Here is a 15016-nt window from a genome sequence, read left to right as displayed (position 1 = left end):
TGGTTGAACCTTCTCCTTGCTCACAGAAGGGGGAGAGTTGTAAGCCTGCACCTTAGCCATCTTAGACAGTTGTTACTGGGAAACAAAACTGAACCAAAGAGAATTGTGTTGCCAGGTGACCAAGCCTCTTCCTACTAGAAGACAGAGATTCAGAAGTATAAGCTCTATCTCATGTTGACGCTCACCATGGTCCCAGGAAACTCTTCCCAGTTTTTTGTTCCTACACGGGATAATTTGAGGCTGCCTTAAATAATTATCAAGGCATTAAAAATGCAAAAAGTTAAAACTTTGCAGTGTTCCAAGCACCCGCGGCGTATAAAGGCAGCCACCCAGGCCAGCTCCCCTTGGCTTCAGAATCCCACTAGAACTTCTGCGTGTTCTGTTGCTGTAATGCTCAGGAACAGTGGTGGATACCTATGGCTCCACGACAAGGGAGGCTGAGGCAGGAGGATTATGAGTTCAAAGTTATCCAGATACATATTGTGAGACTCTGCCTCAAAAAAAAAAAAAAAATAGGTTTGTTTGTTACCAAGCATTTATGAAAAGGACAATTTTAGGTCCCCCTCAAGGCTTCTAGGCACCAGAGTCTCCAGACAGTATTAAAATGGCCGGAAACAGGAGGTGTAAGAAGATGTGCAATTAAATACATGCTTCCTTTTCTGTCTAACCCCCAAAGAAGTTCAGCCCTGGAGAATAAGAAGTCCACTATGCAGATCAAGGGAAGTGATCCTCCCCTTTCTAAACGCAGGCATGCTGTGCAGATGAGGGTAGGGAAGGTCTGCGGGTTTCTCTGATTGTCCTAGGTGGACAAGCTTTGACTTCTACAGACAATAGCTGGAAGCTGCGGGGTCTCAGTTAAAATTTGTTTTAAAACAATAAAATCTACATGCCATCATTTGATAATGCGTATTCTAGTCGCTCTCCTCTCTCCATACAAAGTCTCTGCTTTAGTCTTCTGTGACAGCAAGCCGTGTTCTAACTTAACACAACTACAGTCTCCTGCTCCCATTAACTTTAGCTACTGGGGTTGCAAGTGCCCACCAGATGTGCACAAGTGCCCACCAGATGTGCACAAGTGCCCACCAGATGTGCACAAGTGCCCACCAGATGTGCTCAGATCCTATGCAAACAAACTGAAGCTTCCCATGCCTACAGAAAGGAAACCATATTTCTCATATTCTACCCGCAAAGCTCCTCTTGGGTCTGTGGAGAAATACTTCATATATTAGAGATTAACTACAGAGCCAAGAAATACAACTTAGTTACCAACTGGCTGGATTTTGTTTTGTTTTGTTTTGTGTGATCAAATGAAGCTTGTTTCCCTTTTCAGCCAACAGTGTTAGGGCAGAGCAGTTGTGTATCCTGAAGGTCTTGTTCAAGAGCAAATCAACTGTGAATTTTGAGGATTTGGTACAGCTAATTTGGTACAGCTATTTCCTAGAAAGAGCGTGCCTAATTCATGTTTTGATTCCCTCCTGGTGTGCTGTGTGCTTTAAAGGCAACTTGGCCAGGCAGGCCGTAATGGAGGGAGCCCATTTTTACTGGAGTGGTTTTCAGCTAAAGAGCCAAAGCCTGCCGCCATTCATTGTTTCTGTTTTAATATGAGCCAGAGTCTGTTTAAAATCCGTGTGACTGATGTTTATTGTACGGTGGTTCTGTGGTAGTATGTGAAGTGTCTACTAAGCACTGCAGCTATGAGTCACTCAGAGAGCCACATGACATTTTTTACTGGCTTGTTCCGTTCTGTGTTCCTCTTCCTAGGATATCCATAACAAGAGTGACAGCTGACATTTCTCTTGCTAAGAGGTCTGTCCTCAACAATCCTAGCAAGAGAGCAATAATTGAACGTTCAAACACCAGATCCAGCTTAGGTAAGATGTTTTCATATAGGCATGAGGTGCATGGGTGGGGAATATCTTGTCCTACTTGGGCACTGACCTGCATGGAGAAGTGTTGGATATCTGTGGCAAAAGCCAGCCGATGGGCAGGACAGGGGCAAAGTCCTGCAGCAGCCATAACCCTTCTCTCTCCTTCCCTCCCTCCTCCTCATCCTCCTCTTCCTCCTCCTCCTCTTCTTCCTCCTCCTTGTCCTCCTCTTCTTCCTCCTCCTCTTCCTCTTCCTCCTCTTCTTCTTCCTCCTCTTCCTCCTCCTCTTCCTCCTCCTCTTCCTCTTCTTCCTCCTCCTCTTCCTCTTCCACCTCCTCTTCTTCTTCCTCCTTTTCCTCCTCTTCCTCTTCCTCCTCCTCTCTCTCCCTCTCCCTCCCCTCCCCCTCTCAGTTCTAGACAATTAGTGCAGCAGGAGCAGACCTTCTCAGGCTTCTCTACTCAGTTGCTGCTGAAGCACGGGAAACCACCTTTTTTTTTCCTTAAACTTCACAAAAAGGTTTCTGTCATAGGTGACACATGGCTGACATGGAAGGAAACAAGATGTTTATAAGAGAAGGGAATGATATTCTTGTGTATACCCAGAAAAGTCACATCTTTTAGTAGAAACGGTGACTACCGTGATGGACATGCAGAGAACTTAAACTTGTCTTTTCTGAGTACTTGTTGGAAAACATCTTAAAAATCCTCCCATAAGGGAGAATAAAAAGTTTTCAATGACTTGGGGTGTGCATAGAAGTGAGCCACTTTGGGGGAATGTTTCCCTGAGCCCATGGGAAAAAAATAACAATTTTGGGAGCTGAGTGAGGATATGAACATCTGTAATCCCTGCACCTGGGAAGTAGAATCAAGAGGATCAGGAGTTCAAGACCAGCCTAGACTACATAAGACCTTGTCTCAAAAGCAAGCAAGCAAACAAGCAAACAAACATAGCCAACTTTGGTCAATAAAGTTGGGCACAAGAAGCATCACCAGTTCCAAAGATGATGGAGCACTCCAGGCTAGTGGTAAAGAGTGCTCACTAAGGGCCTCCAGCACCAGGTTCTCTGGCTGCCCCAGCTTCGTTTACAAGTAACAGATTTATGAAGAAGCTTCCCTTAGAACCCCTCTGAGAACTTGTCTGTTCTGGTTTGGTCTTCTTGAAGAAGATGAGATAGGTAGATAAAAGTGCCTTTGCCTTCCTTGTGCCTATAATTTGCCTATTATACTGTGTATACAGACTTTCCAAATACTGGGCTCACCCACTATTCAATGTGGTCTTCTCTTGATCTACCCAAGTTCCACCTCTGTTTATGGCACAGGGCCATTGCCCAAGGGCTTTGAGTGTCACAGCACTGAAAACAAACCAACACTCCAGTTCATTGCTGGTGCAGAGTAAACAAAACCCTGGTGTTTCTGAGCTATTTGGATGGAGACTTAAAGTGCCTATGGGTTCTGGTCCTGGGGCAGTACAGTTTGTATTACTGCCTTTCTGTTTCTTCTGAAAAATATCAAATGTAATTTTACATTATTTTACAGTAATATGTGAGGATTGAAACTAAAACAATGTGAGCTTGTTCTGCGGCAGTGCTGCCCAGAAGCCTCTTTTATACAGTGGTAGATCAGCTAAAGTGCAAATCAAGGATCTGCCTCAATACCCTTCTACTGAAACAGACTGCAGTAAAAATTGGCTTTATTTTCCAAACGCCCTTCTTGAGAAGAATTTCTTTTTAAATTGTTTCTGACATGCTAGAAAAAATTGGATATATGTTCGTTATTACTAACAAATGTAGACTATTATCTCCTTAGAACTTGGCAGAGATTGCCTTAAATAGATATCCTGAAAGCTGGTCACAGGAGAATCATTGTGGTACCTTTCAGGACATTAGTATTGATAATGTGAAAGTAATATGTGTTTTGTCTACTTGAACTCATATTTTAAAAGAAGATTGTCTATTTATTTGTGTGTGTGTGTGTGTGTGTGTGTGCCAGCCACATGTATGTGGGTGTGTAAGAAGGCCAGAGAGACTGTCTGATCCCTGGAACAGGATTACAGGTGGTTGTAAAGTATATAATATGGATGCTGAGAACTGAACTTAGTCTTCTGGAAAAACAGTGATTGCCCTTAACTGCTGAGCCATCGCTGTAGCCCCCATAGTCATACGTTTTAATGTTGATCATGCATTAAATGTCACCGATGCTTTAAGAAATAAGAAACTTTTGCTTCTATGCAAAGTCTTCCCCTTAACAGAATCTAATTCAGATTTGGGGCATGACCCACTACATCCGGTGACTCATAAACTATATAAAGGACTTCTTGTCACTGTTCTCTGGTTTTGAGACAGTATCAGTTTTTGAGTATGCAATGCAGTCTAGGCTGAAACTCTCGGTTTCCCAGGATGACCTTGAAGTCATGATCCTTCTGCCTCAGTTTCCCAAGTATTGTGATGCCAGGTATGCACCACCAAGCTCAAGTTTTGTATTTCAGAAAAATATATACTTTGAACATGTGTTTTCCTTCTAACAAACAAACAAGAAGAAGAAGCAGAAGAGGGGCTTATAAGCCATAGTTCCACTAATATATCTCATTACAGTACTTGGGAGATGGGGGCAGAAAGACCACAATCGGCTTGACCTACATGGCAAGGCTCTGTCTCAAAACAAAGTACTTGCATTGCTTTAGACATTTGAAAAGAATTAGCATTTTTATTTGACTAATTTAGAAGATTCAGATTTGAGTCATCTGACTATTGCAACCAACCGGATAGGTTTGAGTCAATATACAGTGCAGCATTTGAATGTAGTCAGCTGTGTGTGTGTGTGTGTGTGTGTGTGTGTGTGTGTGTGTGTGTTATACTTAAAGTAACTATACCTTAGACAACTCCATTGGCTCAAAAGCTTAAATTCAGCTAGACTTGGTAATCTCCGGTTGTCTGAAGAAACTCACAACAATTAGCCAGGATACAAAAATGTGCATAACAGTCCATTTCCATCCTTTGAATGTGTTTCCTAAATGTGGATCTTGTTAAAAGCAACCCCCAAATGGAATCACCATAGCCATATAAATAACGCCATGCTAGGCCGAGTGGATAAAGCACTCTGAGAGAGCTGGCTCAAGTTCTTCTACCAGTGTTTTAGTCTAAGCACAATTTTATCTTTAGAAAATATTTTTAAAAAGAATAGACATTGTGTGGCATCCACCTTTAATCTCAGTACTTGGGAGCCAGAGGCAGGCAGACCTCTGTGAGTTAGAGACCACCTTAGTTACATAACATGTTCCAGGCCAGCTGGGCCTACATAATAAGATTATGTCTCAAAAAGAAAAGAAAAAAAAAAAAAGATTTCATCAGACAAGTCTATGAAAGTCCAAAACAGTTTGTTCTACTATATAGACATACATATATGAAAGCTTACACTATTTTTTTTTCAGTATAAGTAATAGTTACTGAGACTAACCACTACCTGACATTTTATTGTTTCCTTTTTTAGCGGAAGTACAGAGTGAAATTGAAAGAATTTTTGAGTTGGCAAGATCTTTGCAATTGGTTGTTCTTGATGCAGACACCATCAATCACCCAGCACAGCTAATAAAGACATCCTTAGCACCCATCATCGTCCACGTGAAGGTCTCATCCCCAAAGGTAACCACTGCATCCTGTCTGCGGTCTAGAAGCTTCCCTCTTGAGGTTCCTCTCAGCCCTTTTAGTTTGGAAGCAGAAGAAATGTCTCCAGAGTCTGTTAATGAGCACATTTTAAAACAGTACTCAAGTTCTAGGAATCTCAGGGTAGCCGAGAATAATACTATGTCTCTTCAAGAAGCTCCTGCCTGCTGTCAGTTTGATAAAATACACACAGAGCTCAAGGAAGGAAAATGAAAAGTAGACTCTGGTGTTTTATAGGCTGTATGTTCCACTTGGCCAATGTCCTGTTTTAATATCAATTCTTAAATCACGTGTATTCTCTGCCCAGTTGAGAGGAGTACATAATCCAGAGAGAGATCTTATGTAAGGTGAAAGCTCACTGTGTAAACATCTCCTACAGCAATACTACAGACCTTGTCATCTGTGTGTAGCTGGGCTCCTTGAGGAACATAGTACTTCCATGGTTAAGCCCAACTGGTCATGTCACTACCAAGTGACCAGAATAGAGGAAGATGGCCCAGATCCCACTCTTGATTTCGATGTCCGTTTATTTCTTACATTTACTTGGTTACTTTTTAATTTTTTTAGTCTCTGTGTGAACTTGTGCTGTCGCAGCATATGTGTGGAGGTCAGAGGACAACTTGTGGAAGTAAATTCCCTCCTTTCGCCTCCATTCCCAATATTTCCCACCAAGGATTGAACTCAGGTCATCAGTCTTGGTAGCATTCATCGTTACACACTAAGCCTTCTCACCGGTCCTGATTTTGCTTTTAAACAGTGGTGGTGTTCTAAAAATAACTGTGAAATAGATACCCATGAGAGGTGTTAGCCTCATGCTTAGCTCCTTTCCAAGGCCTCCTAGAATGAGTTTGGTTTACCTAAATGCAAATTCAAATCCCTACCCAAACGGTCTCCTTTTGTGGTTAGAGAAAAGCCTAGGGAAACTGTGACTTGTCACCCTTCCCATGTTCTCAGCCTCTTGGTGAGCCCTGAGCTTCTGAAGAAAGTGTGGGAATATCAACCATGGTGAAGTAGTTCTGGAGAGTGTGTAGAACAGACCAGAATTCACTTGACCACTGAGAGTGTCCTTGTCCCTTGTCCAAGCATCCTCTGCAGTGAGGCTGTCACCCCACCCCCCTCTGCACCACTGCTGTGGTGTCTGGTAGTCCAGAACCAGGCACTTGCATGGACCCATGCACTAAGGTATCACAGAACTTCATGGAGGAGCACAGGAGAAATCTCTGCTTCAACATAAACAAACACTGAAAGAAAGAGCATATGGCCAAATGCAGCTACAGCTATGACCAAAGCTGTCTTCTTTCCAGCAATGTTTCAACATTCGTTTTACTTAGGTTTCCAATCTGAAATAGTTTGATTAATTTAAAATCAAATCAAATATTTCATTAATTACTGAAAAATATGACATGCATAAATGACCCCGATATCTGGCGTAAAGATAATGGACCGAAGTATTACTGAAACGAATAGTATTGACTCAACATGCGCAGGAACAGACCAGCTCTTTCCCTTTGACAGGAAGTTCTGAAATCTGCAAGAGATGTAAAAGTCTAGGTGGGACACGAAGCTGTCATCAGGACCCCACAGGGAGCTAGGTCAGGATGGCTATGTCCAGTCCACTCTAGGCCCACAGGGCATCAGCACAGAGATCCTAAGTGGGTGATTTCTCACTGTAAATCCTTTTTACTAATTCTCAGGGTTATATAAACTGAAAAAAAAAATCTGAGCCCAGTGTATTTGGTTTTCTTTCAACTCATTGACAATCCCTTGGGTTCCTGTCATCTTGTCAGGTCTTACAGCGGCTGATTAAGTCCAGAGGAAAGTCACAAAGTAAACACTTGAATGTTCAACTGGTGGCAGCTGATAAACTGGCCCAGTGCCCGCCTGTAAGTAAAATATTTTTTTTGCTTAATCATTAATGACCATTTACAAGAGTGGGGGGGTTCTTTCATGTTACATCATGTCTTCTATTCTAACAGAGGTGGTGGTAGGGGTGAGTGGTTTCTTGGAGTGAGCTGCTGGTGTTACATTGGGTAGACTCAGGCTTCTAGGACAGGATAGTGTCTACCTTGTCCTGAGAAGTGAACTCCAAGTCTAAAACCCACACTTTTTCCTTCTTCTCTGATTACCTTGCAAGCACCCAGGCACCACATCCAGTGACGTGTGCACTTGTAATAAAAGAGCAAAATAAAGCACACCAGCTTATCTTTCCTTTAGCTTCCCTTCTAGAAGATTCTGGCAGTCACAAAAGGGTGTAAGGTTGAAGGTCAAAGCTGGATTCCAATTAGAGGTCTCTGTGCTGCTAACAGATAAAGGGATACTTGTTGAGGGGTAAAAGCCTACATGCTGCCTAGTGTCATTGCTAGATAACACCTGCAGGATTGGAAGGCACGCATTGGTGGGCTGGGCTGGGCTGAGAAAGGTGATGTTGTCATAGGCATTTAGAGCATAGTAGGTCAGCCATGTTTGTGCCTGCTCAATTGACTGATGGTTTCTGTGCCTAGGTGTCTCTAAAAAAAAAAAAAAAAAAAAAAAAAAAAAAAAAAAAAAAACAACAACAACAACAACAACAAAAAAATACACACAAAAAAAACCCTTCTTGGCTGGTTCATTATATTTTTAAAAATATTTATACAAGGGTCATTTATGTTCTGTGACAGTATAGAATCCAATTCCAGTACTTGGAGAGGTGACACACCATGACCATTCAAAGCGCAGACAAGCTATATAAACCTTGCTGCAAAGGATTGGGGTAAAAATTCAAGAGGCACCTGTGTGCAGGTATGAGAGAGTTCTTAGAACAGTGCCTGGCACAGGATACATGCTGTCCAGGAGCTGCTGTCACCATTCTCATTCCAAGGTATGTTCTGTGCTATGCCATACCTGGTCTGTTAGACTCTATGCACATGCTCCTGTCAGGTTCAAGGTTGAGCCACGTGTCTCTGTCATAGTGAGCGCATAATAAATGTGTGGTGAAGGAGTGAAGAGTGAATGAAAGTTGTGTAGACAAGAAAAGCAAGAACATGGATACATCCTTTCACTAGATATTTATCAGGGCGGGACAGCTTGCTGGATGTTCTCCATTGTTATCTGTACTCCTCAGTATAAACTTGTGAAAGAGACAGTTTAAGTCCCACTTGTTGCCGAGGCAACTTAAACCAGAGTTGATGTGATGTGATGAGTTTGTTGAGATCACATAGCAAATTAAGATTAGAAGTGGATCTGGCCTCAAAGCAGTTTCCTCTTCACCACCACCTATTCTCCTCCCATAATACAGTTATCAGGTTACCCACCCTGCAGATAGATCCAGGGTTCTATGCTTAATGCTGCATGGCCTACTAAAGATGTCACTTACAGAGTGGAGTGTTTGGTTAAAATGCTGAAAAGGTATAAAAGAACGTGTCAACCAATCATGGCCCTGTAATGTTTTCCAGTTGTAGAGAAATAATCTTTACTGAAGATTATTTCTTCAGAATTATTTTAGCAAAATAATCTTTACAGGTACTAAAAGCCAGAAACTATGCTATTCATTCTACTTTTTAAGACAATCTTAGAATAGTAGTTATAATCAGTTTGGTATTCTAGGAAGCAGTCACTAAAACCAGAAATGGAATTACAAGAGATTTATTGGAGAAAATATCTTTTCTTTTTTATGTCAGTTTACTTTAGCACTCAGTCAAAATGATTATAGAGAAAATAATTTATGACTTCCTAAAATTGAAGTGTTTGAGGTGCTGAGGACATTACTGAAGTGTTTAGAGTGAAATCCTGGGCTTCAGTCGTCCTAACCAGCAAGATCCCACCACCATCCTCAGTGTGCCAACAAAAGAAACAAGTAATGAAAAGCAGAGGAAAATCAATGTGACCACACTGGCGAGAAGAACCAAGGCATCCAGTAGTTCCCTGTGAAGTCTACCTTCAGGATGCTAGCATGAAGTTTAGGCTTAAATAAGGGGCAGGAATTTCTGATTCTGGTGTGGTCCAGCTTATCATTAACACATCATATCTCCATCTGCCCTAAAAGCTGTCATCTGTGGAAAACCTATTCTTCCTCTGATACCATTGTTTCAGCCTTTCTATGCACCACCAAAAGGATCCTGAGTAAATTCTAATCCCTTGGGGTTTGTTGTTTCAGTAGTCTGATAGCCCAAGAGAAGTTCACAAGTGGCTCTTTAGAATGTCTTCCTTCATGCCAGGCTGATTACAAGGGGACCTTTACCATGGAGTACCTGCACAGTGAACTCCCCCGCCCCCATCACTACATTAGCAGACACATCTTTGTTCGGAATAATTGGTCAGAAATCCTAGCATTTTCAACAGTCAGAGAGTAATTAAGGTAACCATGTACTTAACGTTTTCTAAGCATGTGATATTGTGTGCATAGCATTTGTCTGGGAAAGATTCTGGGAAAGAATCATGCGTTCTAGTTTGGCCCGCATGAAGAAATGTTCAGACTACAAAAGTCAAGAGCAATTTAAAAATGTGTCTGCATTTGTTTTACTTCAAGACCATAATTATCACTGACTCCCAGAGACTGGCGATCACTGGGACATTTTAATTCCTTTGAAAGGATCTGCGGCTTGCTTACTTAGCTTCTGTGTCCCCAGTCTGCTGAGCCAGCAGACTCCAGGAGCAGGGTCCCACGCTGCAGTGATATCACTGGCAGCAGGTTCTGGAAAGGGATGTCTCAAAAGCCACTGAAGGAAATAATTAACTTTCCGTAGCTAGAAGGATGAGTCTGGTTCCAGGGACTATCAGGTACAGCCTGTAGTATGTACCTTACTATTGGATGATCTCAGATGATATGGGGAAAGAATCACTTTTTTTTTTGTCTTAAAAAGATGTTTAAAAACATGCTAATGTAAACACTGGTCATCAGGTTTCATTGTTTAGAAGTCCAATTTTGCCAACGTGCTCTCTGTGTCTCCAGCAGGATAGAGGATATCTTGTGCATCTCAGTAATGTGTCTGCAGGTCTTTTTCCACAGAAAAGCCTGTGGGTTTAATGTTTCATGGAACACTTAAAGGGAAATTCAGTTCTCTTCCAATCTTCTCATTTTACAAATGAGGGAACTGAGACCAAGAAAAGGTGAACTGGCTTCCCAAAAGCTAGATGCCTTGGGGAATGATAGTGTCTTAATCCAGGGAGACTCTAGATCAGTGGTTCTCAACCTGTGGGTCATGATCCCATTGGGGGTTGCATATCAAATATCCTGCTTATCAGATATTTACATTATAACTCATAACAGTACCAAAATTACAGTTATGAAATAGAAACAGTATAATTTATGGCTGGGGGTCACTACGATATGAGAAACTATATTAAAGGGTCACAGCAATTAGGAAGGTTGAGAACCAATACACTAGATGGTAAATAGCAATAGGTTAGTTACTACATATGTTAGAGTTTCTGTTGGTGTGATAAAACATTATGACCAAAAGCAACTTGTAAAGGAAAGGGTTTATTTCATCTTAAAGCTTGTAGTCCATTACCTAGGGAAGTCCGGGCAGGAACTCAGGTCAAAAACTTGGGAGAATGAACTGAAGCTGAAGCACTCTGAAGAACTCTGCTTAATGGATTGTTCCTTGTAGTTTCCTCAGCCTGCTTCTTAGAGCACCCAGGACTGCCAACCCAGGGGTAGCACTGCCCACAGAGGTGGACCCTTCCTCATCCAACATCAACCTCGAAAACTTTGGAGGCGTTTTCTCAATTGAGGCTCCCTCCTCCTCACATGACTCTAGTTGTGTCAGATGACATATACTAGCCAGCACACTGGATATTCTCCACAAGAGACAGCACTGGGCTTCATCAGTAAGGATTTTGCTTGTAGAAGAGACAATAAACTTCTTAGTAAAGGGCCAGGTAGTAAATAATTTAGGTTCGTTGAGCCAAGTGGTATTCTTTCCAAAACTATTCAACTTTGCCTTTAAGTAGCAACGGACAGTATGCAGGTAAACCATGGGAATGACTAGACTCCATTCAAACTTTGTACAACCAAGAGGCAGGACCAATGCAGCTGAAGGAAATTGCCACTCCTTCTTCTAGGATAAACTTGGTCATCTATTACTGTAAAGTAAGTAGTCCTAAAGGTGGAGATTTCAAACAGTGGCTGGTGGGTAGCAATCGGCTGATGGCTGACTGATCTCCTAGCAGGGGTAAGTAGGAGGGACTCAACCTGTTCTTCCTTTCCACTTGATTCAGGGCCTTTGTCCTGAGCCCTTTTCTGCAGGACTATGGCTTCTACACGATCAAATACCATCACCTCCTCAGGGTTCATCTCAGGTCCCATCCCAGCATCTCCTCAGCATTTAGCTGGTCAAAGTGATCACAGTGGCCTCCCAGATTCAAGGAGAAGGGGAATATTGTTCCATCTTAGTACAGAGAGGACAGAGGAATTTGTGGTCATTTAAAAATCTGCTCTAGGAAGAAAAAAGTTAACACCCAATCAAGAGGCAAACAGGAAAGTGTCCCCAGGCACTGGGATGCAGGAGCGCTTGCAGACTCTTTGTTGTGTGGTTAGCCAGATTGTGTGTTATGATATATCACATATAATTGACATAAATGTAACAAAACCACCGAGTGCCTTTTCCATGGACAGCAACACTACCAGATATTGTTATAGTCTTTGAGGATTAAGAATGGGCAGCACAGAGAGACAAGGGGGAGGGGAACATGTTGAGATTCTCGTCTTTGTGTCAGCGATACCAATTAGTGGCAAGAACTGATTTTTTTCCCTTGGTGCCTTGAAAAAGAGCTTCTGCCAGAGTTTGCCACTATTATTTGGCTTTACTCTATCTTCACAAGACGGCCTAGGTCTCTAAACAACAACAGATACCTAAATGTGGACTCCGGTTTCCAGTTAGTGAGTTCTCAAGACCTCAGAGACTTCGATAACACAAATAATGGAATTTCGATGTGAAGGTAATATTTACTGGCTGCCTGTTATGTATTTAATATTAGGGTTGAGCCATCCAGCCATGCTAATTTATAGAAACATATGTATTCTTTCACTATATTTATAGGTTTTAATTGTCTTCTTCAGGGTATTAGCATCTTTTCCTTTTCAGAGAAAAGGCCAAGTTCAACTTGTCCCTGTAGCATGGTAATAAGAGGTGCATAATACTTGGCGAGAAAAGCAGATAGACAATTGGATGATAAATGAAATATAATCCTTTAATCCCACTTAGTTACAGGCTGGCTTGTATTACCAAGCGCTGACCCAGTGGCTCTTTGAGCTGCTAATGGCTTTTTGCCTGTATAAAATGACACTGTCTAGAAGAGGTGAGTTCATCTCAGCAGAGGCCTGCTTGTAAACCTCTAACATTGTGAGAACCAGAATGGTTCTCCTCTCGTCTACTTTATTTCCCATTCTGAATGAACTCCAAGTCATTCTACCATGCAGGCAAGTGCTGAGGGGAATTTTCCACTGCCAAGTTCCAGCAATATTTAAATTATTGAGAATCGTACAGATTCACTTGTCTACTTGACATAGTCTCTCCACTGCTGTATTCATTCGTATGAAACCCTGGATGCTCGCTGCTTAATTTTTCATACTGCTTTTTTTCAAAAACAGAGTAACCTGCTCTAGATCTCCTGTACATGAAGCAAGGCCTTGCAGGATCGAATTTCATTCTACACATTTCTAGAGATTTCAAGCAACCAACCTGGGTACAGTATGGTAAAAATGGTCCCTTCCCGTCAGGGCTATGATATAACACATATAATTGACATAAACTTATCAAAACCATCCAGTGCCTTTTCCGTGGACAACAACACTGCCAGATATTGTTATAATCTCTGAGGAGTAAGAATGGGCAGCACAGAGAGACATGGGAGGAAAACATTTTAAGATTCAAAACCAGTGTTTCTATATTCTCACCTTTGTCAGTGCCACAGCCATGGCAAGAACTGATTTTTTTTCCTTTAGTGTCTTAAAAAAGAGCTTCTGCCAGTTTGCCACTATTATTTGACTTTGCTTCATCTCCACAAGATGGCCTAGATTCTTAAACAACAGATATCTAAATGTGGACTCCGGTTTCCAGTTAGTGAGTTGAGTACTCAAGACCCCAGAGACTTCCATAACACGATTAATGCAATCTTGATGTGAAGGTAACATTGACTGGCTGCTTGTTATGTAATTAATGTTAGGGCTGAGCCATCCAGCCATGCTGATGTACTGAGTAGCATATGCTGGCCATTCTTCTTAACTGGTGGCACCTTAGAGGCCTCTCTATATTACAATAGTAAGGAAATGGAGGTGTACAGATTTCTAGTATTGCCTGCTTCCTCTTAGAAACAGGAAAGATGACACACACGATGCTCTATCTGTGCACAACAAATAAATGAAAGCAAGGTATAACAATGGAGTTTGCACACATATGATATCCTGTCTAGCTAACACTCGGGAGTGAGCCATCTTTTTAAGGAGTAAAACTAGGGGCTGGAGAAATAGCTTATCAGTTAAGAGCACTGACTGCTCTTCTAGTGGACCTTGGGTTTGACTCCCAGTACCCACGTGGCCTCCTAAAACCCTGTGTAACTCTGGTTCCGGGGAATCTAGTACCCTCTTCTGAGCTCCTTGGGCACCAAGTATTCATGTGATGCACAGACATATATGCAGGCAAAAACACTCATACGTGTGAAGTGAAAAAAAAAATAAATTTAATTTAAAATTAAACGGAGGTAAAGCTAACAGCATAATTGATTTCTAAGGCTTTCAACCTTTGTGTTAAAAACAGTAAGTTACGACTTCCTACATAAGCACGGTAGACAGGACACATGAGTAGTTTGTATTTTGTAGTCATTAAGGGAACCGTACCAGTCATTCTCTGTATGTTCTCCCTCCCAAAAGAATACAACAAATGACATTTACTCCACCGCTGAACACTAGTGATTGTTTTGTAAAAACCGGAGACACCCTTTCTGTTTGCTCCTCATTCTGAGTTTTAGCATAGAAGGCTCCTGCCGAGGCACTCAGTCCACAATGAAACTGCTTAACAAGGGAGGTGGGGAGGGACTTAGGACTTTTTGAAACATCAAAACCCTTCGCACTTTCTTATCTCTTTTGAGCCTTGCTCTTTTCCCAGCTCTGAGTATATATATGGCAGACCTGTTTCTACCACCTAGAATTCACAGTGCTTTTGTACTCTGTGCTTGCGTGAACGCTTATCCAGACAACAGGTCTCCTGCCTGTTCCTGCTGTTTTTTTTTCTTTAGCAGCCGCATAGATCCAACATGCCTCAGCTGAAGAAAGGACTCCACCCTAGGATGCCAGAGGTGTCCAGCATGTCACCTCTCTGGACCATGCCCTGTTCCTTTTCTCCATGGGTGTCACCACAGGCCTGATAGCAGAAGGGGCAAACTGTTCACTGCCAGGGGCTTTTGCTGATTAAATGGTTCTCTTTGTCTCTTTCTATAGTTAGGACCTCCTGCATTGCACGAGTAGCAGCTGATTAGACATGACTTTTACAGTCATTCTAAAATGTGGCAAAGCT

At 42.0% G+C, this 15016-nt stretch overlaps 1 protein-coding gene across 5 annotated transcripts in view; it reads left to right on the top strand.

Annotated features, from left to right (window-relative positions):
* The window catches only part of Cacnb4 (calcium voltage-gated channel auxiliary subunit beta 4), a 244806-nt gene that overhangs the window by 221348 nt on the left and 8442 nt on the right, over positions 1-15016 (top strand). For all 5 annotated transcript variants that reach the window (XM_034494568.2, XM_076928741.1, XM_034494566.2 and 2 more), the window contains 3 exons: positions 1762-1871; positions 5353-5504; positions 7313-7408. In XM_034494568.2, the coding sequence (XP_034350459.2) occupies positions 1762-1871; positions 5353-5504; positions 7313-7408 (358 nt within the window). The remainder of the gene's footprint in view (positions 1-1761; positions 1872-5352; positions 5505-7312; positions 7409-15016) is intronic.

Source organism: Arvicanthis niloticus, chromosome 2, assembly GCF_011762505.2.
Source record: "Arvicanthis niloticus isolate mArvNil1 chromosome 2, mArvNil1.pat.X, whole genome shotgun sequence".
Lineage (NCBI taxonomy): Eukaryota > Metazoa > Chordata > Mammalia > Rodentia > Muridae > Arvicanthis > Arvicanthis niloticus.
The sequence above is the reverse complement of the archived record's forward strand: the minus strand, read 5'-3'. Positions and strand labels throughout refer to the sequence as shown.